This window comes from Plecotus auritus, assembly GCF_963455305.1.
Source record: "Plecotus auritus genome assembly, chromosome: 10".
Taxonomy (NCBI): domain Eukaryota; kingdom Metazoa; phylum Chordata; class Mammalia; order Chiroptera; family Vespertilionidae; genus Plecotus; species Plecotus auritus.
Window position 1 is genome coordinate 23,483,919 of NC_137785.1, and position 24,853 is coordinate 23,508,771.

General features: G+C 53.7%; 2 protein-coding genes across 4 annotated transcripts; one reads left to right on the top strand and one right to left on the bottom strand.

Annotated features, from left to right (window-relative positions):
• Positions 1 to 298: 298 nt before the first annotated feature.
• On the bottom strand, positions 299 to 8,309 carry TAF1C (TATA-box binding protein associated factor, RNA polymerase I subunit C). 3 transcript variants are annotated; one of them, XM_080645343.1, is made up of 14 exons: positions 7,309 to 8,309; positions 5,982 to 6,063; positions 5,685 to 5,782; positions 5,520 to 5,609; positions 5,349 to 5,422; positions 4,503 to 4,741; positions 4,245 to 4,361; positions 4,033 to 4,150; positions 3,875 to 3,946; positions 3,587 to 3,722; positions 3,269 to 3,412; positions 2,396 to 2,570; positions 2,172 to 2,309; positions 299 to 2,090 (listed from the first exon to the last, which is right to left on the bottom strand). In XM_080645343.1, exons 1-14 carry the CDS (start codon positions 7,444 to 7,446, stop codon positions 1,099 to 1,101), a joined length of 2,613 nt encoding a protein of 870 aa, XP_080501469.1. In that variant the 5' UTR covers positions 7,447 to 8,309; the 3' UTR covers positions 299 to 1,098. The 3 variants fall into 3 exon arrangements, with proteins under 3 accessions (XP_080501469.1, XP_080501467.1, XP_080501468.1); XM_080645341.1 differs by lacking the exons at positions 5,349 to 5,422; positions 5,685 to 5,782; positions 5,982 to 6,063; positions 7,309 to 8,309 and having other exon boundaries at positions 5,520 to 5,608; XM_080645342.1 differs by lacking the exons at positions 5,349 to 5,422; positions 5,520 to 5,609; positions 5,685 to 5,782; positions 5,982 to 6,063; positions 7,309 to 8,309 and having other exon boundaries at positions 4,273 to 4,361; positions 4,503 to 4,525.
• Positions 8,310 to 13,186: 4,877 nt separating this feature from the next.
• ADAD2 (adenosine deaminase domain containing 2) lies at positions 13,187 to 19,253 on the top strand (the record flags this gene model as incomplete). The annotated part of the gene is given in 10 exon segments (XM_080646109.1): positions 13,187 to 13,631; positions 16,713 to 16,853; positions 17,196 to 17,246; positions 17,337 to 17,521; positions 17,525 to 17,706; positions 17,790 to 17,957; positions 18,081 to 18,331; positions 18,431 to 18,674; positions 18,942 to 19,062; positions 19,149 to 19,253. Coding segments are annotated over 10 exon segments (1,893 nt in total).
• Positions 19,254 to 24,853: the final 5,600 nt, after the last annotated feature.

Consider the following 24,853-nt stretch of genomic DNA (forward strand, 5'->3'; position numbering starts at 1 on the left):
AAGGTGGCCCCTCTGCCCTTGTACTATCAGGGAGCCAGCAGCGAGGTGCAGGTCACCCCCTGGGCTGGGCTCCCCTTCCTTCCTGCAATTCCTGAAGGTGCTCTGGGGCCTGGGCTGCAGCGTGTACTGTTGCACGACTCATCCCTCTTATGCTCCCCCCCAACCCCCCCAGTGTTGGGCAGTACTATGTTCCTTGTTCTCAAAGCATAACTCATTTCCCCCGTTACTTGTGGTATAAATTGTACAACCGCCAATGTCTCATTTAAACATTAGAAACATTTGAGTATTCATGTTAAGTAATGTGTTGTCAAATTATTTAATATCTGTGTGAGTGACGTGAGCCATTTCATCAGATACCCTGAGATAAGTCCATTCCTCCATGTGTGATTAATCTGGAGCAGATCCGAGTTCTGTGAAATTTCAGGTGGGTGTTTTCCTCACAGGACAGCACAATCTCCCACCAGCTACAGAGCTTTGGGGAAATAAACGTTATGCATTAGACATAAAAAGCAACGTAAGTGAATACCTCCAAGTCCTAGAAACTTTATCATTCAAAACTCAGGCGACAAGTTTATTCAATCCCTAAAGATGGGTCCAAAGTGTCTCCCTCTACAAAACATCAGCTCCTGGGAGAAACTGCGTAGCACACGCAACCGAGCCCACAGCAGCTGCCCACACCCACTGAACACCAGGCACCAGCAGCTCCTCAGTGTCTCATTTCACTGTCCCAACCACGGCGAGGAGCTGACTAGGGGACACGGGACACAGCCTGCATGAGGCGGAGCCCAGGGCCTGACTGCAGCCCCTGCGTCAAGCACAGTGCTGCCTCCTGACGACAGACCTCAGGACAGGACCGCTGGGGCCATCAACCTGGCTCTGGAAGTATCCCCAGGAAAAGGAGAAACTACGGTTTTGTTGTTCCTATTCCTACTACTTGGCTCCAAATCACGTTTGGATGTCTCCCATCACAGTGGCAGTCAGGAAGCAGGACTGCACCCTGAGACTGTTCCGTCTCCATTTCCGAAGTTTCAGTCACAGAAGGCATAGCTGGTCTGGGACCAGGGGCTCCCCAGTAGTGGGGTGCAGCTTCCCGATCCCTCAGAAGCCCATGCGTGGCTTCTTCCGTAGTGGCTGAGAGCCAGAGAGGACGCGCACCTGCTGCCTGGAGGGGGTGGCCCAGATGCTGGAGGTCTGGGAGGAGGGCACAGTGGCACCTCCTGGGGTGTCCCTGTGGGGTGGCAGCTCAGCTGTGCAGTCCCGGAGGGTCCGCTGTCTGGAGGGGGTGGCCTGGGTACTGGAGGTCTGGGAGAGGGACGTGGAGGCACCTTCTGGGGTGTTCCCTTGAAGAGGTAGCTTGGCCATATAGTCCCGAAGGGTCTGCTGCCGCTCTGAGGGGATGCCCTGGGCCCACAGATCCTGGGTCAACTCCTGGGAGGGCAAGGTCACTGGGGACCGAGGCCTCGACACAGGGGACGTCCAGTCTGGGCTGTGAGGGGGGCTGGTGGCACCTGAGAGGTCCAGGTGGCCGCTGAGCGAGGAGAAGGTATTGGACAGCTGCATTCGGCGCTTGGGCCGCTTCAGCTGCCTCCCGGGCTTGGAGGTCCTGTCCTGCTGCTGCTCCCACCAGGCAGTCACCGGGCCTTCCCAGGCTGCCTCCAATCGCTCACTGAGTTCATCCTTGGGGCCCGGCTTCGGGCCCGGCGGTGGCTCTGCTGTGGGAAGCGAGCCCAGGTCCCTCTGCTGCAGTAGCCGCCCTTGGGCCATGGCCGCCCGGAGAACCTCTGGCACTTTCCCTTCAACCTTCTGCTGCTCCTTGAAGCCCAGCAGACGGCGGTGGGAAAAGGTGGGTGCGGCCCACACAGGGGGAGCCGGTGGCACCTTCAGCAGGGCCTTCAGCCACCTGCGACAGCAAGCAGTGGCCTGGGGGCTCCAGGAAGCCGTGGGGGCATGGCAGTTGGGCCCGGGGTCACTGCGAGGCCTAAGGTCTTCCCGGAGGTGGAGGCGCTGGTGGAAGACATCTCCAGCCGCTGAGAGTTGGAAGAGTGACAGGACTGGTGTGGAGGAAGAGGGTAGGATGGTGGCAGCCAGACCTGAAGACAGAAATGACAGTGACTCCAAGTGAGCCTGGCAGAGGTGCAGCCCCCCAGACTCACTCCCTCATCCCAGCATACCTATGGTTGGTGCTTGTAGACGTTCTTGCAGTTGCCACTGACTCCTGGGCTCCAGCAGGGGGAATGCAGAGAGGGAGTCGCTCCTGGAAGGGAGAGACTGGGGGGGCCCTGCCAGCCGGGGTGTGGAGGCCCCCTCCCCTGGAAGAAGGACAGGCAGCTGAGGTCCTGTCCAGGCTCCAGCCCTGCCCATCTTCCACGCCCCTCCTGCCCTCACTGGACCTCACCTGTGATGTGCAGCAGCTGCAGCTGCCCGCCCTGGCCTCCGAGGAGCAGCGGCCTGGCGCAGCCAGGGCGGGGTGGAGGCAGCAGCCGGGCCAGCAGGAGGGCCGAGGGGAGGCTGTGGTCCCACTTCAGCATGGGCACCAAGGGGAGGCGTTCATCCATCAGGTAGAGTGAGAACTGGAGGCCCAAGCAGAAATGAGACAGAGGGACATAACTGAGATGGAAAAGAGGGTCTGATGTGGCCCCATGTGGCTCTCAGGATGAGTGCGAACCCCCAAGTGGTCATGCACTGTGTCTGGCCCTGACCTCCTCTCCACCTTCACGTGCCCAAACCCACACAGGAACATTTTTCCCAAGTGGGCAGCACCATCTTTCATCCTGATAGCACAGCTGGGAGAAGGGATCTCAGGAGAGGTGTGGAGGAGCCTCGTCACATAGAAACCCACCTGGCTTTTACCCAGCCTTCTCCTGACTCACCAGACCCTGGAACCCATGCTTGACACACCTACTAACGCCGTGTGTCTGTGTGTGTGTGTGTGGGGGGGGGGGCACGCAGTGTGGTGGGGGCCAGACCCTCAGGAACCCTTAGACCTCCTCCCCTTTCCTGAGCACAGGGGGAATTGTCCAGCTTTGCAAAGACTGCTCCCCACTCCATGCCTTTCCTCCTCACCTGGCCCATCTCCACTGGCCCCTCAAAGCCCTGCTCAGATGTCACCCCCGGGAGGCTGTACCCACCCGCCAGTTAGCACGTTTCAGCCACAGACTCATTAGGGTTTTGTGATTCCTACTTCACCTGCAGTTAGTTGTCCCAGGACCCTCTCTAGTAACTGGCTGAGACAGTGCACGAGGGACAGGAGGGGGAAGGTGGCGCTCACCTGGGTACAAATGAGATGGAGTGTAGGCTGCAGAGAATCGGAGCCGCACTCCCCCAGGTACTGGGTTAGCAGGACACGTTCCCCTTTCTGGCATGATGCTTCTGCACCCACACGGAAAAGCAACAAACCACAGCCTGGCGGGCCCTGGGGAGAAAGCCAGGTCAGCCCTCCCACAGTCTGAGGTTTAGGGCACCACCAATCTATTGGATTCCCTGGCCCTGCTGCTTTTCATGCCCTGGGGGAGGTCCCCTGCCAGCCCCCACCCCATGTATTTGCACTATCCCACTGCTGAGCCTGTGACAATCCCCCAGCCCTCACCTGAGTATCAATAATTTTCACTCCAGTGCGGTCACCCACAGTTAGAACCCGAGGGTGGGCGGTGAAGTCTGCCCAACGCCAAGGAGACGGGTCCCGAAACACAAGGGTCTCAGGATCCTTGTAGATTTGCCGAAGCCTTGGGGAGACATGGGTGGGGGGATAGGCAGGTGGGTTGGGAGATGCGTGGCAACCTGGCCCTGAGTCCAGAACACATTGTTTGGGAAGTATGGGTTGCAGTTCAGGGGGAGCTGTTTGTGGGGTGGAAGGTTTTTGGGGAAAGGGCATTACCCGTCGTGGGGTGTCCACAGACAGACGGCTCCCGAACGGCTGCAGACAACCAACTCGCCGGGCAGGTGAGGGCTACAGGGCATAAGTGTGATTAGTGCTATGCCACCCCCTTCTCCCATGCCTATCTCTTTGCCAACCAGCCCAATTCAGCCCCCTACCTGAGGTTGATCCCTGTGGCCCCCTTCTCAACCTTTAGCACCTGGAGGGGGGCTGGCTGCCCCTGCCTGCTGACCTTCCACAGGGCACAGTGGTAATCAGAACGGACAGCCAACATAGCTGAGGAGGGACGGAGAGGGTCAGGGTCAGGCAGCAGGTCAGGGTCAGGGTCAGGCAGCAGGTCAGCGGGGAGGGAAGTAGCTAAGGGTCTTACATTCTCCCTGCACGGTGCAGGTCACCACCTGCCGGACAGGTCCCCGGAGCTGAATGTGGCCAGGGTTCCCAAGGACCCGAGGGTCGCTGCCTGGGGTCAGACGGACCTCTTGGAAATCTGGGCCTCTCGCTAAGGATAAGTGCTATGAGCTTGGGTCACTGCAGGGCCCCCCAACTCCTTGCCCTTCCCCTGGACCATGCCAAGAGCCTCCTCCACCAGAGGGAGCTGGCTGGGATCCTGCCCAGCAAGAAAGGATACACAGCTTGTCCAAGGCACCTCCTGCAGGGTAGACCAGCTGCCTGACCCGGGGTGTCCTTCCGGGCAGCCAGGCCAATGCGCCTCCAGTGAAAGCATCGTCTAGGAGCAGCTGCTCCCACCGCATCGCCAGCTCCTCATATAGCAGTTCTCCCAGGAGGTTCGACACTGACTTGCCCAGGATTGGGTCCCCGAGGATGGAGAACCGGCGCTGTCGGTGGCTGAAGTAAGCCCAGGGACACCTGGGGACAAGAGGATGGCAGAAGGATCAGGCTGTAGCGGTGATGAGGAGAACTGGGTACCATCCCCAGAGAGGTCAGGTGCAGTAGACACATTTTTAATCTACCTAGAATTTCTTCCTATAGGAACCAACCCACCCTATTCCCGTGGCCTGGCCACTCAAGTACTCCATCACCCCAGCCATGGTGATTGGCTCACAGATGGGCACAACACCCAAGCCAACCAGCAACACCCTTCCTGGGATGTCTAATGGTGCCTCTGGAAAAGTCACTGGCTCTTTCCTTGGAATCATAAGCCATCTTGCTGCACTTGGAAACTGCCTAGGAATTAAGCCAGGCAGAGGCAAGTGGATGAGAAAATAGAGACAGAGCCCTGTTTCACACATTATTTAAAACTTTGGATGCAGCCGTGCCTGCAGCCCATGAATTTAAATTCCCATATCCCCTTAGGCTAGTGGAATTGGGAGTTTTGTATCAGTATCATGGCTCCTGGTTACACAGGGTGGGGAGCAATTGTAATGGAAACTTGGATCCATCCATATCTAGTACCTTCCATATCCTCACCACCAGCTATGTCTACCCACCCCATCCTTTCTCACTAGCCACTTGCCCCCAGGGCTGGTGTCCACCGAGGTCCTCGAGTATCCTCTTCACACTGACCACTGTCTTCTTCTTAGAGTAGCTCTGCGTGGAAAGGCCTTGTCAAGCTTGCACCCTAGGGCTCACCCTGATGTGAGATGTGAAATGGGAGCCCCTCTCCTGGCCGACCAGGGTTACTCACCCGTGCTCCCTCCAGTTTGAAATTCTCCAGCATCAGTTTCCCCAGGGAGGCAAAGGCTATGTCACCATGGTCCCATAGGAACCGGCTGAACTGTGGGAGGAGAGGACACCAGGTCATTAGGCACAGCTTCAGTCACACAGCACTGTCCACTGTGGGGCCACTCACCTGTTCAGTAACGTCTAGCACAGCCTGGGGCTGTCTCCGGAACTTGGGACTTCCCCGGAAAAGCAGGTCCTGGGCAGTTAGGCCAGGGTCCCAGGGATCTGAGAGAAGAGTAAGGTTGGGGAAGGGGTCAGTCCTGGGGACTGGGAAGAGCCCAGAAGTGGGGCCACATGTCCCAGGTGACTGGAGGGTGGAGGGCATTAGCGGGGAGAGGGAAGGCTCAGGGAGGAGGGAGGGATGGAGGACAGAAGCAACAGGGGAGCAGCTTGGGAGAGGACCCCCAAGGACCAAAATCCTTACCTGGACCAGGAGGCAGCAAGGGAAGGGGTCCAGGGGTGTCGGGCTCCCAGAGCAGGCCCTTGGCCAAGTGTGGCGCCCCATTCTGTGGAAACGCGACCATGACAATATAGCATGAGTGCACTCCCAGGACAGGCACTGTCGCCAGCACTTGTCTTTTATTAACATAATCTTCACAAGGAGCTTGCTGAGTTGGTACAATGATCATCATCACTTTACTGATGAAGAAATGGAGGCACAGGGAGGCTGTCACTTGTCCCAGACAACAGCCAGTCAAGAGAAGGGCTGGGTTTGAACCCAGAAAGCCTGACTACAGTCTGTGCCTTTGACCTCCAGGCTGCACTGGCTCTCAAAGGTGCCCCCTGAACCATTACTGGCTGACCTGAATCCTACCGGATTCTCATTTCCACTCAGGACATCTCATGGACTTAGCTCAGACACCCACAGGCCACCCCATTCCCCACTGCAGGGCTGGGGATGGCTCAGCTCAAACACACAGGAGATGGAAGAGTTGACAAGCCTTGTCCGGGAATCAAACCGGCAACCTTTAGGTGCGCGGGACAATGCCCAACCAACTGAGCCACACTGGTCAGGGTGGCTAGTGGTTTTAATATAATACTTATTATCTGGCAATAGGATACCAGATAGTAAGTGCTATTATCTGACTTAAGTCCTTCCTCGTCGAGGAAGTCCCACTATACCCTCCCCAGGACTCCACCATCCCTTAACTTTCATACCCACTTGCTTCTGCTTGGAGTAAGCCTTGGCCGGCCTGTCTCCAAGTAGCAGCCAGGTGGTTTAGGCTTCCAGGGAAAGAGCTGGTGCCCTTCCTGTCCCAGAAGGTCTCCCCTCTCCTCCCCTCCCCGCCTCATCCCCACTGTGCTGTCTCAGCATATTTTTGGTTTCGTTCAAAGCTATTATCACACTTCATAATGATTTTGTCCTATGGACTGCTCACTTGTCTATTCTTCCTCCATCTAACCCGAAGTTCCACTGGGGCAGGGATAACATCCGACTTATTCATGTTGGAGTCCCAGGGCCTAATGAGGTATGTGGCACATGGTAGGGGCTGTTCAATGAGTATTTGTTGAGCAAATAGGGAAAGGAGAGTCTGGGGAGAGGTAGGAAAGAGCAAGCCAGCAGCTCCTGCTCAGTAAACCCTCTGTAGATGGTAGGTCATCCCATGGACCCCAAAGGAGGGGATTCCGGCTCAGCCTGTGTCTTGGCAGACATGCCACTCTATACTCCTGCCAACTGGTGTAAATGCTAGAAAACAGAGGCCAAGTGAAGTACCCACCCTGGAGCCGCAGGGCTCTCCAGCCCTCCTCACCTCGGAGTTCTGGGGCAGGGACTCTGGCAGGGTCAGGGCATCTCTCCAGCTGCACATGAAGGACATATCAGGGACATCGCTCAGACCAAGGGGGCCGGTCATAAACAACGTGGGGCGGAGGGAGCTGGGGAAGTCCATCCTGGAAGACACGGGCCTTTTCAAAGGCCTGAATCTGACCGACAGCCTCCAGGGTTCCTGGGAGAGTGAGTGAAAAGGTTACCAGTTTGATTCCTGGTCAAGGGCACATGCCTGGGTTGTGGGCTTAATCCCTGGTAGGGGGCATGCAGGAGGCAGCTCTCACATCATCGATGTTTCTTTCCATCTCTCCCTCTCCCTTCCTCTCTCTCTAAAAATCAGTAACTATTCTTTAAAAAATAAAACCAACTAACCAACCATGATGGAGGGGATGGCAATGGGCCAAGGGTGTGGATTTAGCCACAGTAGCTAGGAAAAGCCTTGTTGATAGGGTGGCGTTTGGCACAGCCTGAACAAAATGAGGGAGAGAACCTCAACTAGGAAGACAGTTCCTGGCAGAATAAATAGCAAGTGCAAATGTCCTGGGGCAGAAAGTATTTGAGAAATAACTAGGAAGCCATTGAACGAACAAGAAGAGTGGTAGGGGATAAAGTCAACTTCTATCATTGCTGTTGGTTTTCTAATTACATATTTGTAGACTACCCATGCCCTATACTCCACACTACACTCTTAATACTAACTCAAGTTTCCCCAAAGCCAGGGACTGAGACTTATTTCTCTGTCAAATACAGTTCCTTCCAGAAAATATACTATGTGTTGAATAAAAATAAACTTAGTGGAAGAGCTTTGCTAAATACAAAGTGCTCTAGAAGTGTAAGTAGCCACATCATCCCTCTTTTTTTAATTAACATAAAAAATAATAGCAGTGCTCCCTTACTGACTGCAAATGTCTGCCAGGCATGGCACTATATATTTTATTCTTCTATTTGCCCTATTTTGGAGTTCAGGAAACTGAGGCTCAGGAAAGAGCCACTTGCCCAAGGCCAACAGCTTGACCCCCCATCCGATTCAAAGTCCAGGTTCTGCCCCCCATCCATCCGATTCAAAGTCCAGGTTCTGCCCCCCATCCATCCGATTCAAAGTCCAGGTTCTGCCCCCATCCATCCGATTCAAAGTCCAGGTTCTGCCCCCATCCATCCAATTCAAAGCCCAGGTTCTGCCCCCCATCCATCCGATTCAAAGCCCAGGTTCTGCCCCCCATCCATCCGATTCAAAGTCCAGGTTCTGCCCCCATCCATCCAATTCAAAGTCCAGGTTCTGCCCCCATCCATCCGATTCAAAGTCCAGGTTCTGCCCCCCATCCATCCAATTCAAAGTCCAGGTTCTGCCCCCCATCCATCCAATTCAAAGTCCAGGTCCTGCCCCGCTACTCTCTGGTGCATCCAAAAGCAAACAATAGCCTTGCGGACTTAGGAAGCAGATCTTTCCCCTTGGAACTGCCACTGCATTTTATCAATTTATCCTGTGAGCTCTGTGCACCCATGAATCCTCATGACCATGCAAAATACCTGGCACAGTAAATACTTGTCAAATGAATGAATATGTTTCTCTGGCATGTCAGCCTCATTCTGATTGTGGCTCATATGTAATGTCTTAACCCTTCCACTAGACTGCAAGCTCTCTGAGGGCCAGAACCGTATCTGATTCATTCCTGAGTTACTGGTGTGTCTGGCTGCTGCTGTCATTCTCTTTTCCAAACCCAGAGCGGACAGTGGCAGGAACCAAAGAGGTGCTCAGTGAGTCCTTGTGAAAAAACACTGGCTTCCATAGGACGGACTGTACCAACCGCAAGTTAAGGAGCAACCAAGCCTCCCAGAGATGCCTGCACCCCTGATAAACCAGCGCACACACCACGTCTCTAGTTCCGGGGCTCCAGTCACCCCCACCTCCTCTAGGTTCTCCCTCACCAGGCTTCTTTTCACCACAGGGCCTCTGCACACCATCTGCTTCCAATGAGTGCCAGCGCCCTTCCTACCCACCTACAAACCCTACTCACCCTTCGGTTTCAAGCCAGGAAGCCTCTCCCAGTTCCCTCAACCTTATCCTCCCACAATACCCTGCATGCTTCCCCCAGAACACGCTGGCTATGGGCAACTACATATTTAAAGATGAAGCTGTCTGATTAAAAGCTGCTCTAATAGTCCCCATGGGAAAGGGTCTTATTTATCCCCAGTGCCTTGGTATTTGCTACACGATAACCATCCGTACAAGTAAGCTGAAGGAACAAACCCAGGAATAAATGAACGAGGGGCCTAACCGCTTCAAACAAACCCAGGCGGTATGAGGGCGTCGGTGGAGTCTACGACCTCAGAAGAGCCCCCAGACAAGGCAGCCCCACTTTCCAACCTCACCATGGCTCTCAGGTTCCTTCGGACCTCCAAGGCTGCATCACTGCCACGCGGGACGCGGCAAAAAGTGAGCCCGTCGCAGGGGATGGGTGAGGGGATCCGGACGGTCCATCCCCTCACCCCCCTACTCTCCCCCTCCTCCACCAGGCCTCCACCAGGCCTCGGAATTTCCACAGCAAGCGCAGTCTACCGGCTCCTGCCACGCTTTACATCTGTAGAATGTAAAGCTAGAGGCTAATAACCCACTCTGCAGATGTCGGGTGACTCGTCCCAAAGCCACACCGCTCCCGGCGGTGGACCCGCGCAGAGGGGATCGAGCTCTCCTGACCCCCCTCTCCCTGCCCCTCTCTCCCTGCCGTCCCGGCGGCGTGCGTACTCAAGTGGCCCGGACTTCGCCGCGCTCGTCTGGGAAATGGGCTTCCACGTGACGCTCACCCGGCCCTCGTGACACAGAAGAGCCCAAAAGCAGCACCGTAGCTCGGGCAACCCTCTCAGGATCACACCCACAGCAGCGCTAAATGGTCTTCCGGGCCGGGACGGAAGAGCTCCCTTCGAGGCAGAAAGTCCCGCCTCCCAGCCTGACCTCACAGGCGTCCTAGAGCGCCACCTCCCGGGCGGAGGGGGAATGGGAGTGCCGGCAGGACCCTGGGCAGTAGAAATACCTAATCTTAAATCCCAATAGTGAAGGCCATTCCACCTCTGCTTAACTAACCTCCTATTCCTCAGGATTCTTGTGAGTATTAAACTAGTTCACTCAAAAAACACTTACTACGCACCTACTATGAGCCAGGCACTGGATTACTCAGTAGGAATCTTAATGATTGTCCTTATACCCTATGAAGTAGGCTTTACAAGTAGGGAAGTCATTTGGAGCCAATGGAATAAGCTCAGTCTGCATCTCCATAGTTCTGGTGAAAATGTAGTGGAAGGATATTTAAACCTGTGACTAAAAAATTTTTGGACAGTTTTTCAAAAATTTTCAGGTATGTATACAAAAATATTGAAGGCTATTTTTATTAGTTTCCTTTTGCTGCTGTAACAAATTACCACAAATTTAGTGGCTTAAAACAATACAATATTGTAAGGTTCTGGAGGTCAGAAGCCTGAAATGGGTCTCACTGGGCTAAAATCAAGGTGTCAGCATGGCTGTGTTCCTTGCTGGAGGCTCCAGGGTAGAATCTGTTTTGTTTTTGTTTTTTTGTGGGTTTTTGTTTTCTTTTGCCTTTTCCAGCTTCTGCAAGTTGCTTGCATTCCTTGGTTCATAGCCCCCATCCATCTTCAAAGCCAGCAATGGCCAGTTGAGGCTTTTTCATGATGCCATCTCTGATTCGGATTCTTCTGTCTCCTTCTCCCCCATTTAAGGACCCTGGTGATTACATTGGACCTACCCAGATAATTCAGGATAATTTACTTATCTTAAACTCAGCCTATTAGAAACCTTAATTCCATCTTCAAGCTTAAGTCCCCCTTGCCATATAATATAACCTTTATAGGCTGTGAGGATCAGGTCCTGGACATCTTTGAGGAACCAGTATTTTACTTACCATTTTTATAAGACATCCATCCAGCTTCTGCACTGGGAGGCCCAATCCATTTCTTCCTCTCCTCCTTCTTTTCTTTCTCTAAACAAGCTGTCATGTCTCCTTTTGTTACTTATATACTGTATACTTAACATGCAGTAAAGTGCACAAGTCTTAAGTGTACAGCTCACTGAGTTTTTACATACATAATAAACCCACGTAACTATCACCCAGCTCAAGACAGAGAGCATTTCCATTACTACAGAAAATTCCCTCATCCCAGTCAATAGCCCCTTCAAGAAGTGACCTCGATTCTGACTTTTATCACCATAGATTAATTTTGTTTCAAGAAATTAATATAAATACAATCATGCAGAAGTTACTCTTTTTAGTCTGGCTTTTTTTCATTCAACATGCCAATGAGATTTACCCGAGTCGGGCATACAATGGTATTTTGTTTCTTTTTTAATTACTGCCATTGTATGAATATATCGCCATTTGTTCATGCAATTTCCCGTTGGTGATGTTTCTAGGTTTGGAAACTGTTCAAATATTTTTGGGTAGCCATCATTTCATTTCTGAATACCTGCTGTGCTGGTGTCCTATCTCCTAGGCCTAATTCTTCACTCTGAACCCCACCCCAAAACCAGAATTGTTCTTCCTGGTGCCAATCCCTGAACTGTAGGAGGTTGAATCTACCCAGCCCCCCACCTCTGCTCTCCCCAAGTCATGCATTCCTGGTTCCACCAGGAACCATTTCTCATATCCCCCAGTATCCACACCACCACAATCCTGTTAGCACTGTCAGTCCCAAAGGTAGCAATCCGCAGCAACAATGTGACAAGTCTTACAGACTGTGAACCGAGTTATTGGTACTGTTTCCCCAGTCACTGGCTCCTGTAAGACTCAGTTAAATTTTCGGATCCCTTCAAGCAATTGTGTTGTATCATAGCAGGCCATATGTAAATTGTCTTCATCCCTAATTTCACCTTATTTTTGTTATTTCTCCTTCACCCCTAGTCCTCATCTTAAAGGATTATTGCCTATGGCATTTTTATAAGCCAACTCAAAATCCCTTTGGAAGGAAAAAAGGGTAGGGTACCAAATGTTTAATTTTGGCTAGAGAGCACTTACAGTTGGCTGCAGGAAGGCGAACAGTTCACAGTTTAAAAATGTAGATCCTAGCTCTAGCCAGTTTGGCTCAGTAGGTAGAGCATTAGCCTGCGGACTGAAGGGTCCTGGATTTGATTGCCATCAAGGGCCCATGCCCCGTTGGTAGGGCTTGATCCCCAGTGGCAGGGTTGGGGTTGGGGTTGGGGGTGGGGGTGGGGGTGGGGGTGGGGTTGGGGGTGGGGGGTTGGGGGCGGGGTTGGGGGTTGGGGGTTGGGGGCGGGGTGGGGGGTTGGGGGTTGGGGGTTGGGGGTTGGGGGCGGGGTGGGGGGAGGCGTGTGTGGGAGGCAGCTGGTCTCTCTCCTCTCTTCCTCTCTGAAGTCAATAAAAATATATAAAAGTAAAATAAATTAAAAAATGTACATTCTAAAGATGCCCCAGGACTGCTTCAATTGAGAACACGTTCATTTATCTGACGAGGACCTCCAGGCTCAGCTAAGTGGCTCGGGGCGGGCTGCTGTGATGGCTTTGGTTTCAGGACATTCGTGCGCAGGAGCCAGGTGGGACACTGGACTTGGGAGGGGGGGCAGGACCACCCCAGAGCAGAGTGCACCCAGACCCCGCCCCCAAGCTCTGTCCCGAAGTGGAATCCACATTCAGGCCACGACTGTCCAGGAGACCCGCCATGCCTGTAGCTGGGAGCACTGTCCGCCTCAGCTCTGGGCTCTCATTGGCCAGCAGCAGGCGGGGCTCTTGCAGCGCAAGCGCACTGTACGCTGCATCACGTGCCCCACACGTGGGAGGTGCCTGGGTCGTGTAAAAGGGCACGAGCGGCAAAATCGGCCCACTGTCCTCACATCCGGCATGGCCTCGCCGGCCAGCACCGCACCTGGCGCTGATGACGGTGGCCGCAGGAAGCTCCGCCTGGCAGCTTCGTTGCAGATCAGCCCCAGGCGTCCTTGCGCCAGCCGGGGCCAAGACTCCTGGGAGCCGCCGGTCCCCAGCATGGAGGACAATGAGGGGGGTGGGCAGGCCCTGGCCTCCGCTGCGGGGGTCGGTGGGCTCTTAGGAAGGGCCGGAGTCGGAGAGCTGGGGACAGCTCAGGCACCGGAAGACTTGGGGGGACAGATGGGAAGTTTCCCGGGGGTCTCTATCCCCCCTGCAGGGCTCGCTGGGGACTTAACGAAGGCGGCCAAACAGCTGGGCCTGCAGCTCAAAGATCTGCCGCCTGGCCAGGCCGTGGCCTTGCTCACACAGTACGCGGCCAACCTGGGAGTCTCCCTGATCTTCCGAGAGGACCAGACGGCAGGTGAGGCCCAGTGGCCTGGGAGGGCAGCACGTCCCAGGCCAACTCCAGATGAAACAAGGGGAACCTTGAGCCTGAGCCTGGGACCTGAGACCGAACCCTGATCCCCGCCCCCCCCCCCCTCACCCCTCACCCCTCACCCCTCACCTCCCACCTACACACACGGCTGTGAGCAGCATGGTGCTAGGACCACCAGCTACATTGAACATCTAACTGGCAGGTCTCGGCAGGGTGAACATTATCCCCATCTGAAGCTTGTGGAGGTTAAAGGACGTGCCTCTCTACCTAGCCTTTGAGCAAACTTTTTTTGAAGGCCGATTACATGCAATTACAGTTGCCATTCCAGCATTGGAGATACATTGGAGGCCAGCCCCTGACTTAAAGACGTTATCAAACAGCTTGGTAATGGGAACACTGCCTAGGGATATAATCGTTACTACGTCATTTTCTCTTCCTCAGTGCATCCGCCTACTCCTGAATCAGACAGACACACAGAACAATACGCCAGCTCCCAAGTTCAGGTTCCCAACCATAAGCCAGTGCATTCTTAGTTTCTAAGGAGATAGCAAAAGAGTCATTCCTCAAACTGTTGGAACCTCTTGTAAAACTAAGAGAACCCCAGATGAACAACTCAGAACGAGATAAGGTATTAAAAATGTATCTGGGATTTGTTTTAATCAGGTATGGTAGGACAGCAGACATGAAAATGATTGTCATGAAAGAAGTAAATACAGATCCTAGAAATGCGAGGCACAGCTCACCTACACAGGGTTATGTGGGAAGGGATCGGGATGGGTCAGGAGGCAGAAGGGGGAGGGGAAGAGCAGGGCCCAGCGCCTTTACTGGAGTTTTCTCTGGAAGGAATGGTCAGGCAATGTAGGTATGCTAAGTAAGGTTAGGATTGAGTAAGGAGGCGAGACCCTAAGTTTACGGGTTCTGGTGGTCCCTAGTTGTGTGGTGTCTGGCCCTAGGTGATTTAGAGTATGAGGAATATTAGCTCGAGTAAGAGTTTGATGGTTGGGGTGTGAGGTCTGGATTGGTTAGCTTCTCTATCAGAGGTGTGCTCACAGGGGAGTCATTTGCTATCTCTAGGATTTTGTAGCTCTAGAAGCGGAGGTCACTACAGGATCAAGGCCCAAATGCCAAAGCATCAAGAACACAGAAAATAAGAAAATAGATTCAACACAGAGGATAATAGCTAACATTCATGAGTTCTGGCTGGTGGCCCAGGCACCTTCACTCACTGAGTCCTCACACTATGTAAGGGCGGTACAGTACTGTTACCACCATTCTAAGGTGGGCAGACAGGCCAGAGGCTGTAGCTGCAGGGCACAGTGTGAACCCAGGAAGTCTGTTTTCAGAGCCTAAGCCAGCCGTGGGCAAACTACGGCCCGCAGGCCGAATCTACCCCGGCTATTCTATCCGGCCCGAGGAGCCGAAAGAGTGGAGGGTTCTCTTGCTCTCCCCTCTGCTCCTTTACTTTGAATTTATATTAGTTCACACAAACACTCCATCCATGCTTTTGTTCCGGCCCTCGGTCCAGTTTAAGAACCCATTGTGGCCCTCGAGTCAAAAAGTTTGCCCACCCCTGGCTAAGCCCTTCCCTTCCCTTCTGCTTAAGGGACTCTATTCATTGTTTACATGGTTAGGCACGGTTTTTAGTCACTTATTTTTATCTTTTATTTTGACAGAATTTCAAAGAATAGTATAAAAGAACTCCCGTAAACTCTTCACCCAGCTTCTCTACCTTTGCTTGTGTGTGTCTCTTTCTCTCTTTTCTATATATTTCTTTACACAGAAATATCCACATTGATTTTTTTCCTGAACAATCTGAAAGTTAATTTACCCCTTAAATACTACAGTATTTCCCAAGAACAAGGACATTGGCTTTATAACTACAGTACAGTGATCTAACTCTAGAAATTTAATGTTGATAAAATACCATTACCTGACTACCATTCAGATTTTGCCAGTTGTCCCCAAAATGGCCTTCCCCCCTCCCCCAAACCAGCATGAACTATCATAAGTAGGTGTCACGCCTGTTTAACCTCCTTTGATCTGAAACAGTTCCTCAGTCTCTTTGTCTTCAGGGCGTTGATGTTTTGAGGAGTCTGGGCCAGTTGTTCTGTAGAATGGGGTTTGTCTGTTTCCTCAGGCTTGGGTTCAGGCTACACATTGTTGGCAGGTGCGCATGGGCCGGACATCCCATCAGGAGGCCTGTGATCTGTTTGTCCTACCACTGGCAGTGTTAGCTGGGAGGGCCTGGCTAGAGTAGTGTCCAACAGGTGTCTTCACTTGCCTTTGTGCTTAACCAGTCATGGGGGGTGAGGGGAGTGGGGTGTGAGGGGCAGCATCTGGAGATGATTTAAATATCTTGTTCCCTATAACACCGTTACCTCATTTTTAATAATGATTGTTGCCAGATTTGTTTACTACTGTGCTGGCTGCTGTGTGTTGGTTTTCTGATGCCCGCCTTCCTTCTGCATCTACCAGTTGCATTCCTGATGCCCTTTTAAAGTAGGTGAATCTGAGGCTGGTGAGCAGTGCTGAGATGGGGTTCTCTTCTAAAACAGCAGTCCTTTTGGGAAACAGTTTAGCAGCAAGTACCAGCAACCACCATGAACTGACATAAGTTTATGCCCTTCAACCAAGTGATCCCAGTTCTAGGATTTTCATGTCTCTTTTGTGTCATAAGTAACACGTGAAATGATAGGGTTTGCTAGTTGAAACTTTCAAATGTAGAAGAAAACTAGAGCCAGTGTCTGCGGAAAGGCAGCGGGTGCTCTGTGCTCAGGGCCATCATCCTGAGAGCAGCAGGGCCCTGGATTTGGGTCCTGGCACACGGCCTGCCCTTTGTAAAACAGAGTCTTACAGACCTGTTTCAGAGGGGCTGGTGAGGATCCTCTTGAGTGATGATGGCCCAGTACTCAAAGGCACGCAGGAGCTGGCAGCCTGTCTCCTTCTCGGCTGACCACCAGGGTGTCCGATGTCAGAGCTGCGGCTCAGGTGGGGCAGATGTCCCAGAAAGAGCCCAGGATAGACAGGAGGTGCAGGGCACCACTTCACAGCCGCCTCCTTCCCTAGACCCCTGCTTTTCCTTCTCTGTGTGTGCGGAACTGGATGGGGTGGCCTGCCCTGTGGGCATTGCCAACAACAAGGAGGAGGCCAAGCAGCAGGCGGCTCTCTCTGCCCTCAACTACATCCAGAGCCAGCTGGAGGGCCCAGGTAAGGGGTCAGTAACCGGGTGATTGAGCCCCAGCTGGGGTGGGGGCTGAAACCCTGTGCGCATGCGCATGTGTGTGGGTAGGCTGGGTTGCTGCAGAGGCCATCTGGGCATTAGGACCAGGCCAGTAGGGAGCTGGGGAGGGGCATGTGAACTGATCCTTGCACTAATGTCCTTTGAAGCCTGCCCATCCAGGGGGCAGAGCCTGCTAGAGGGGCAGCCAGGAATTGGTTTCAGGAAGATGACCCCACCCAACAATGGAACCTCTTGGCTTCCTGAAGGACAAAGGAGAAGAGGGCAGACCTTGGCACCCATGGCGACCCATTCCCTTGTCTCTCTTCCAGAGTCCCCAAAGGCCCCCAGCAAGCCTTCACCACCCAGCGACCTGAGTGTAGGTAGGTGGGCCCCTGTTGACCTGACCCCTGTGGTGAGGGGAGGGGCAGGGCCTGTGGGGCCCCCACCTCTGCCCTCTCCCCCATGTGCAGAGAACATCCTGACCCATGAACAGCGCTGTGCAGCTGTGGTCAGCGCTGGCTTTGACCGCCTGGTGAATGAGACCTCACCGTACTGGGCCTGTAAGGGGACTGTGGCTGCTGTCATCCTGGAGAAAGGTAGGGGTTGCCCCTCACCACCCCCCTCCACCTCAGTCCCCATGGGCCCTTGCCTTGCTTAGGCTGGACTGTCTCTGCTTTCTCCTCTCGCAGAGGTCCCGGGTGCCAGGAGCCATACCAAGGAGATCTACAAGCTGGTGGCACTGGGCACGGGCAGCAGCAGCTGCGCTGGCTGGCTGGAGTTCTCAGGCCGGCAGCTCCACGACTGCCATGGCCTGGTCATTGCCCGCCGGGCCCTGCTGAGGTGAAGGATGGGCCAGGGGGACACCCTGCGGTGGCCCGGTCAGGAGCGGCATCTCCCAGCTGCGCCTTTATTGTCTCTTCCAGATTCTTGTATCGGCAGCTCTTGCTGGCGACGCAGGGTGGTCCCAAGGGCAAGGAGCAGTCTGTGCTGACCCCCCAGCCTGGGCCTGGGTTCCCCTTTGTCCTCAAGCCCCGGATCTTCATACACTTCTACATCAGCAATACCCCCAAGGGAGCTGCTCACGACATCTAGTATGTGGGAGCCCCCATGGAGTTCCTTGGGGTAATGGGTTGGGAAGGGCAGTGTTGGGTGGGGTCAGAAGAGCGGTCCTGATTGTGGTGTCCAATGTCCTGTTTCCTCCCCTGCCTCTGCAGCCTCCCCCCACCGCCAACACCACCGTCAAGGTCCTTTGAGAGCGGCCTGCTGCACAGCGCCCCCTTCCGCCTGCAGGCCCACATCCGAGGGGAGCTGAAGCCTGTATGCTACATGTCCCCCACGGTCCGGGACACCCACGTGGGCTGCCTCTCAGCCAGTGACAAGTTGTCACGCTGGACCGTGCTGGGGGTGGGTGGCGCCCTGTTGGCCCACTTCCTGCCTCCCCTCTATGCCACCAGCCTAGTCCTGGGTGAGGACCCTGAGGGGCCTGAGGGTGGAAAGTGGGCTCTGGGTGGGCTATGGGAGAGGGTGGTGACTCAGACCCTGTCTGTGCCTTCTGCTTCCCTAGCTGACCCCTGCCACGACCCCCCCACTCTGAGCAGTGCCATCCACACCCGGCCCAACCTGGACAGGGTCTCGGGATCATGCCTGCCACCTCCCTACACCCGAACCATGCTACACCTGTTTGCGGGCCCTCCCGTGGCTCCTTTGAACCCCACCTCCAACACCTGCCATGACCTAAGCCTCAACTGGAGCCTGGGGGACCCTGATGTCGAGGTTGTGGATGTGACTACCGGACGTGTGAAAGCTGAGTGAGAAGGGCCTGTGGGGGGGTGATGAAAAGGCCTGGTGGGGAGGGATCCTCATTCCCCTGCTGTGGGATAAGAGCACGCATCTGGTTACAGGTTGGGTTCTAATCCCAGCACAGCCTCTTACAGCAGTGTGACCACGCAGGGCTTCTGTCACCAACCCTGAGGTTGTCATGGCATGAAAGATGGTGTGAGGGCCATGGTGCAGACCTGCTAGTTCAGTCCATCTTTTCCCTTCCCTGATCTCACGTCCTTTTTCTCCACCTCCAGTGCTGTCAGAGGGCCGCCCTCCCGCCTCTGCAAGGCAGCCTTTCTCCGGGCCTTCCGCCAGGCTGCCCAAGCTCTCGGCAAGTCCCACCTCCTGGCCTTGAAGACCTATGAAGAGGCTAAGGTCAGCTCCTTCCCTGCCCTCCAGCCCTCTATCTCCTGCACCCCTAGCAAGCACCCTCTCTCCACCCCTCTCATCTCCCACCCTAGGCTGGGCCCTACCAGGAAGCACGCCAGCAGCTATCCCTCCTCCTGGAACAGCAGGGCCTGGGGGCTTGGCCCTCGAAGCCATTGGTGGGCAAATTCAGGAATTGAAACACTTCCCGGGGCTGAGGTCCTGAGCTGAGCTGGACACCACTGGAGGAATGCTATTTCTGGGGGAGGGGTATGGTTGGGGGAGAATGGTGGGTGCATAGCATGAAGTTGGGATTGGAGGGAGGGGCCTGCCTGGTATGGTGGAGCAGTGGGGACTGCTGCAGATTTGGGCTTGAATAAAGAAGCTCTTTCTTGAATAAAAAAGCTGTTTCTGGTCCTCCCATGTGTTGTTGGCTGTTTTGGAGGGAGGGGTAGCCTGAGGTCCTTTTATTTGTGAAGAGAGAAGCCCATGGGATCCTCTCCTCACAGAACTGCTTTTTCGCTGCACCAGCCGTGGCTCCCCCTGCCTTCCAGCCTGTGTGCTTGGGGAGGCTGAGGCTATGCCGTGTTGGTCCAGACCAGTGGTCGGCAAACTCATTAGTCAACAGAGCGGCAAACCACGGCTCACGAGCCGCAGTTTGCCGACCACTGGTCCAAACTATTGGCAGAGGTGTGGGAGCATATCCTCTTCAGGTGTGATGGAGGCTGCACCCTCCCTCCCTTTCCCAAGGCTTGACCTGGGACAAGTGGTAGAGAAGGGAGGTGCCTACTCTTGGGCCCCCCTGCCTCTGGTGGAGCAAGCCTCGTGGGTGTGAGCACCTGTGTTGAAGGGTGCCTGGATGGTGTGGGCAATTGGTCCCCAGTCAGGAGGGGAGGCGGGGCCCGGGCAGAGAGCAGCCCCAGTCCCTGCCCTTAAGGTCCCCTGGGTTTCTGCAAGCAGATAGGGCCTGGAGCCCTGCGGGTGTACTGGAGTGAAGAGTGTCCCCCAAATTCGTGTTTACTTGAAACCTGTAAAAGTGACCTGACAGAGAAACAAGGTTTTTGCAGGTGTAATTAGTTAAGGTGAGGTCATACTGGATTAGGGTGGGCCCTGAATCCAATGACAGGGGCCCTTAGAAGAGGAGATACAGAGACACCTGGACGGCCATGTGAAGAGGGAGGCAGAGATGGAAGTGATGCTGCCAAAGTCAAGGAATGCCTGGAGACACAGGAAGCTGGGGCAGAGGCATGGAATGACGTTTCCTCGCCACCAGCCCTTCCAGCACTTTGAGTTCAGACTTCTGGCCTCCAGAGCTGTGGGAAAAGAAATGTCTTGTTTGAAGGCACCCAAATTGTGAGACCCTGTATGGCAGCTCTGAGAAGCAAAGCCTCCCGCCAACTCTGCACAGTAGCTGCGTTTCACAGCTGAGGAGACTCACAGGGCAGCGGGGACTTCCAGAAGAGCACGGGTCAGGTGTGGCTGCAGTTCTCACACAGGCATCTACTTCCAGCCCTCAGTCCCAGTCACTGCCTGGGCTGCTGCTGGGTTTGCTTCGTGACCTTGGACAGAACCCCAACCTCTTTTGTAAAAAGAGAACTGGATGCCAGTTCCTAAAGTTCCCTCCTAGCCTTGATGTTCTCACTTCTGCTCTTTCCTGGCCAGAGGTGAGAGATGCAGCGGGTGAGGAAGTGGCCAATGGGAGGGCGGGAGAGGGGAGTCAGGCCGGAGGAGCCAGACGGGTGTTGGGGAGTGTGCATGTGCAAAGGCCTGGAGGAGGAGCAGGGGGAGGGAAGTTTGAACCAGGAGGGAGGGTCTCAAAAGCCAGGTGAGCACTGGTTTTCTGTTTGAGCAGCTATTGACTATTTACTGTTTAAAACAACTTCTAAGGCCAGCCTTGAAATGATGTTTCTTGTGGTTATGTTTTTCAGGGATGGAGAGGATTTTTAAAACTCCTAAACCTATTGATTAGCTCATTTATTACACATTATTTTCCCCAGGAGATAATTTAAGTTGATTTACTTTTTGTGCTGCAAGGGTGACTACAACCGAATCTAGAAATATAACAGCCATTCAAACTGCACTTTTATGCAATGAGCCTTTTGATATTCATTAATCACATAATCACTGGGTAAACAAGTTTTTCAAAATGACATAAACTCTGCTGTGTTCTGCCAAGGAAGTTATATTTGTCCCCACTTTGCATAAATCTGCCTGTCCATTCCTTTCCTCCCCAGACAGTCCCCATTACACAGTATCCGCTCAGTTCCCTTGACTCAGCTTATTTCCTCCTGCAGGGTGATGACGAGCACTGCTTTTGCAGTGGAGAGTCTGTTAGTGCCTCCTGGCCTGATCCCCTCTGGGTGAAGTGTTGCCAACACTGGCATACTGAAATCAAGAGGAGATGCAATCTGGCTGGGCACAACTCAAATGCTGCTTGCTCCAGGAAGCCTGTGCCAGCATTCCCCTGTTCTGTTCCCTGCAGCGCTGAGCCCTGGGGAATCTCCTGGACCCCGGGCACCCGCTACACCATGCAGTCCCTCTGCCATGTGTGGTCTTCACCGCTGAGCAGCATTGTCTACCCGGGAGCCCCAGGGGCCACTCCACCTTTCCCAGCCTCTGTTTTCCCACCTGGCAAATGTGAGTCAGTCACAAATGTGTAGCCACAGCATTATGGACAGATGAACTGGTCCGTGGGCCCAGCGCTGTTCCTGGCTCTTGGCAGTCCTCAGTCAGTGACTGCCATAGTCCTGTATGCTCTCAGCTCCCATCCCCTCCTGTGGGGTCTCCCACATAGGAGATGCCTGGCAGACAAGCAATGAATGGAAAAGTAGTGATTTATAGGATTTCCTCTTTATAGGAAGGGGTTAGAGGGAGAAAATAGTAACCCTGTTCTAAAATACGAGTTTTAGAAGACATTTTGAAAATTTCCATTTTATTGTGCCCTTTTTTTCTCTGCCCTGTAGAAGCAGTCAGTAAGACCTAGGGCAGTGGTCGGCAAACTCATTAGTCAACAGAGCCAAATATCAACAGTACAACGATTGAAATTTCTTTTGAGAGCCAAAATTTTTAAACTTAAACTTCTTCTAACACCACTTCTTCAAAATAGACTCGCCCAGGCCGTGGTAGTTTGTGGAAGAGCCACACTCAAGGAGCCAAAGAATCGCATGTGACTCGCGAGCCGCAGTTTGCCGACAACGGACCTAGGGAAAACGTAGTGAGAGTCTAGAGAGAGAAGGTCTGCTCTGTAAATTGTCCCTCTGCTTCATGTTCCGTGGTGAAATGACAGTTTAAAAAACCTTTGGGTATGCCCTGGCCAGTAGCTCAGTTGGTTAGAACATTGTCCACATACACCCAGGTTGTGTTTCAGTCCCCTGTCAGGGCACATACAAGAATCAACCAATGAATGCATGAATAAGTGGAACAACAAATGGATGTTTCTCTAAAATACACACACACAAAAAAAAAAAAAAAACACAAACAAACACTGGCCAGTGTGGTTCAGTTGGTTTGGTATTGTCTCATACACTGAAAAGTTGCCGGTTTGATTCCCAGTCAGGGCACATGCCTGGGTGCATGTTCGATCACCAGTTGGGGGGTGGGGGAGAAGGGCGTGCAGGAGGCAGCCCATCAATGTTTCACTCTGATGTGGATGTTTCTCTCTCCTTCCCTCCCTTTCCCTTCCTCTCTATCCTATCTAATAATCCTATCTAATAAAAGAGTAATATGCAAATAAACCATCACTCCGCTACACCCACAAGCCACGCCCACCAGCCAATCAGGAGTGAGTATGCAAATTAACCCCAACCAAGATGCCTGCGGCCACGGAGTGAGCAAGAGGCTTGGGTTTCCCCGGCAATGGAGGAAGCCAAGCTTTCTGCACACCCTGGCCTGCCTAGGCCTCCACTCAAGTCTACAAAGTTTCAATTATAGAAGATAAATAAATCCCAGATACCAGGGCCTCCACTTGGGTCACTGGGGGGCGTGGCTGGCCTGCAAACCACCACAGGCCCCTCGCCCAGGCTGCCCCCACCCTGATCTGGAACACCCTTCAGTGCAAACCAGTTAGCCCCCACCCGTGCACCAGGCCTCTATCCTATCTAATAAAAGAGTAATATGCAAATTGACTGTCACTCCAACACACAAGATGGCTACCCCTATGTGGTCAAAGATCCTGCCCCCATGAGGACACAAATGGCAACCACAAGATGGCCAGCAGGGGAGGGCAGTTGGGAGGGACCAGGCCTGCAAGGGAGGGCAGTTGGGGGCAATCAAGCCTGCAGGGGAGGGCAGCTGGGGGGGGACCCAGGCCTGCAGGGGAGAGCAGTTGGGGGGACCAGGCCTGCAGGGGAGGACAGTTAAGGGCAAACAGGCTGGCAGGGGAGCAGTTAGGCATCAATCAGGCTGGCAGGGGAGTGGTTAGGGGGTGATCAGGCTGGCAGGCAGAAGCGGTTAGGGGCAATCAGGAAGGCAAGCAGGCGAGCAGTTGGGAGCCAGCAGTCCTGGATTTGAGAGGGGTCCCAGATTGGAGAGCGTGCAGGCTGGGCTGAGGGACACCCCCCCACACACACCGTGCACGAATTTTGTGCACCGGGCCTCTAGTAAACCAATAAAAAAATAACAACAACATTGGGTACATGCTAAGATGCTGTGACAAAGCCACATACTCTGGCTTTCATTAAAATTTATTCTTCACAATAGTCTAGAGGTGATCAGTCCTTGGATGACTGTCCACCATCCTCACCTCAAGAGAAGGTGGCCTCCACTCAAAGGACATGACCCAGAGGTTCCCCACATCTCTCTGCTCACGTGCCCATCAGTCCACACTTGGTTACATACCACACCTAGCTGCAGCAGTGGCTGGGAAATGATATCTAGCTGCAATCTGGGTGGGTTCTATTACCAAAAGGACGGAGGTGAGAATGGCATTAGCAGTGGTCAGTGGGCTTTCCCACATGGAGCCGGGAAGGACCAGGCACTGCAAGGAGCACCACACAGCCAGGAGGGGAGCACAAGCAGACACCACACAGGCTGCATGTCCAGCACCACGTTATGGAGCCCTGCCCTCTGTCTCCTATTGGTCCCTGACCTCACCTCCTTCTCACTCCATCAATTCCCCTACACCAGATGTGGTGTACCTCAACCCATCCGTTAAAAGACCAAACACATTCCAGCTCAGGACCTTTGCACTTGCTCTTCCTTCTTTCCCAAAGCATTTCCTCCAGAGATCCACAGGCCTCACTCCCTTCACTCTTTCAGGATTTACTCAAATGTCGTGGCTTGGAAAGGCCTTGCAGGTCACCCTTGACAAAATTGCAACCCCTCACTCTGGCAGTCCCACCCCTACCCTGCCTATTCCTTTATTCTTTGTCTGTTTTGTTCCCTGCCTAACCCCCCATGCCTGGAAAAGTGTCTAGCTAGCATAATAAAGACTAGTTGATGCGTGAATAAAGAATGAATTTGGGAAAATGTCAGCATGCCCTGCTGTCACTATGGGGCCTGGCAGCCCCGTGGATCACAGCCTCAACACCTCAGCCCCTTTCCGCAGCCTCACCCTGCCCAGTGTCCACCTCTGACTCCCTAGATTCATCTTGCTGGCTTATCCTAGTGCTCTCCAGGGTGAGCCTAGAGTTGGTTACTTCACTTTCTAAAGATCCCAGTGTCTTTAGCTCAGACACAGGAATTAAATGCGAGCATTTGTATATGCATCTGAGAAGTTTGATGGGCAGGCAGGCACAGCCTCCTTGTGGATGAAACTGTCAGCTTTGCTGTTCACCACCTTGTCCTGGGACTGATATGGTGG

Excerpts from the sequence above, each read along its gene's own strand:
- TAF1C (XM_080645343.1), bottom strand. The coding sequence starts at position 7,446 with ATGGACTTCCCCAGCTCCCTCCGCCCCACGTTGTTTATGACCGGCCCC. Across the intron at positions 5,610-5,684 it reads TGCTAGACGTTACTGAACAG|TTCAGCCGGTTCCTATGGGA; the intron begins GTGAGTGGCCCC and ends CTCCTCCCACAG. Across the intron at positions 3,413-3,586 it reads TGAAAATTATTGATACTCAG|GGCCCGCCAGGCTGTGGTTT; the intron begins GTGAGGGCTGGG and ends CTTTCTCCCCAG.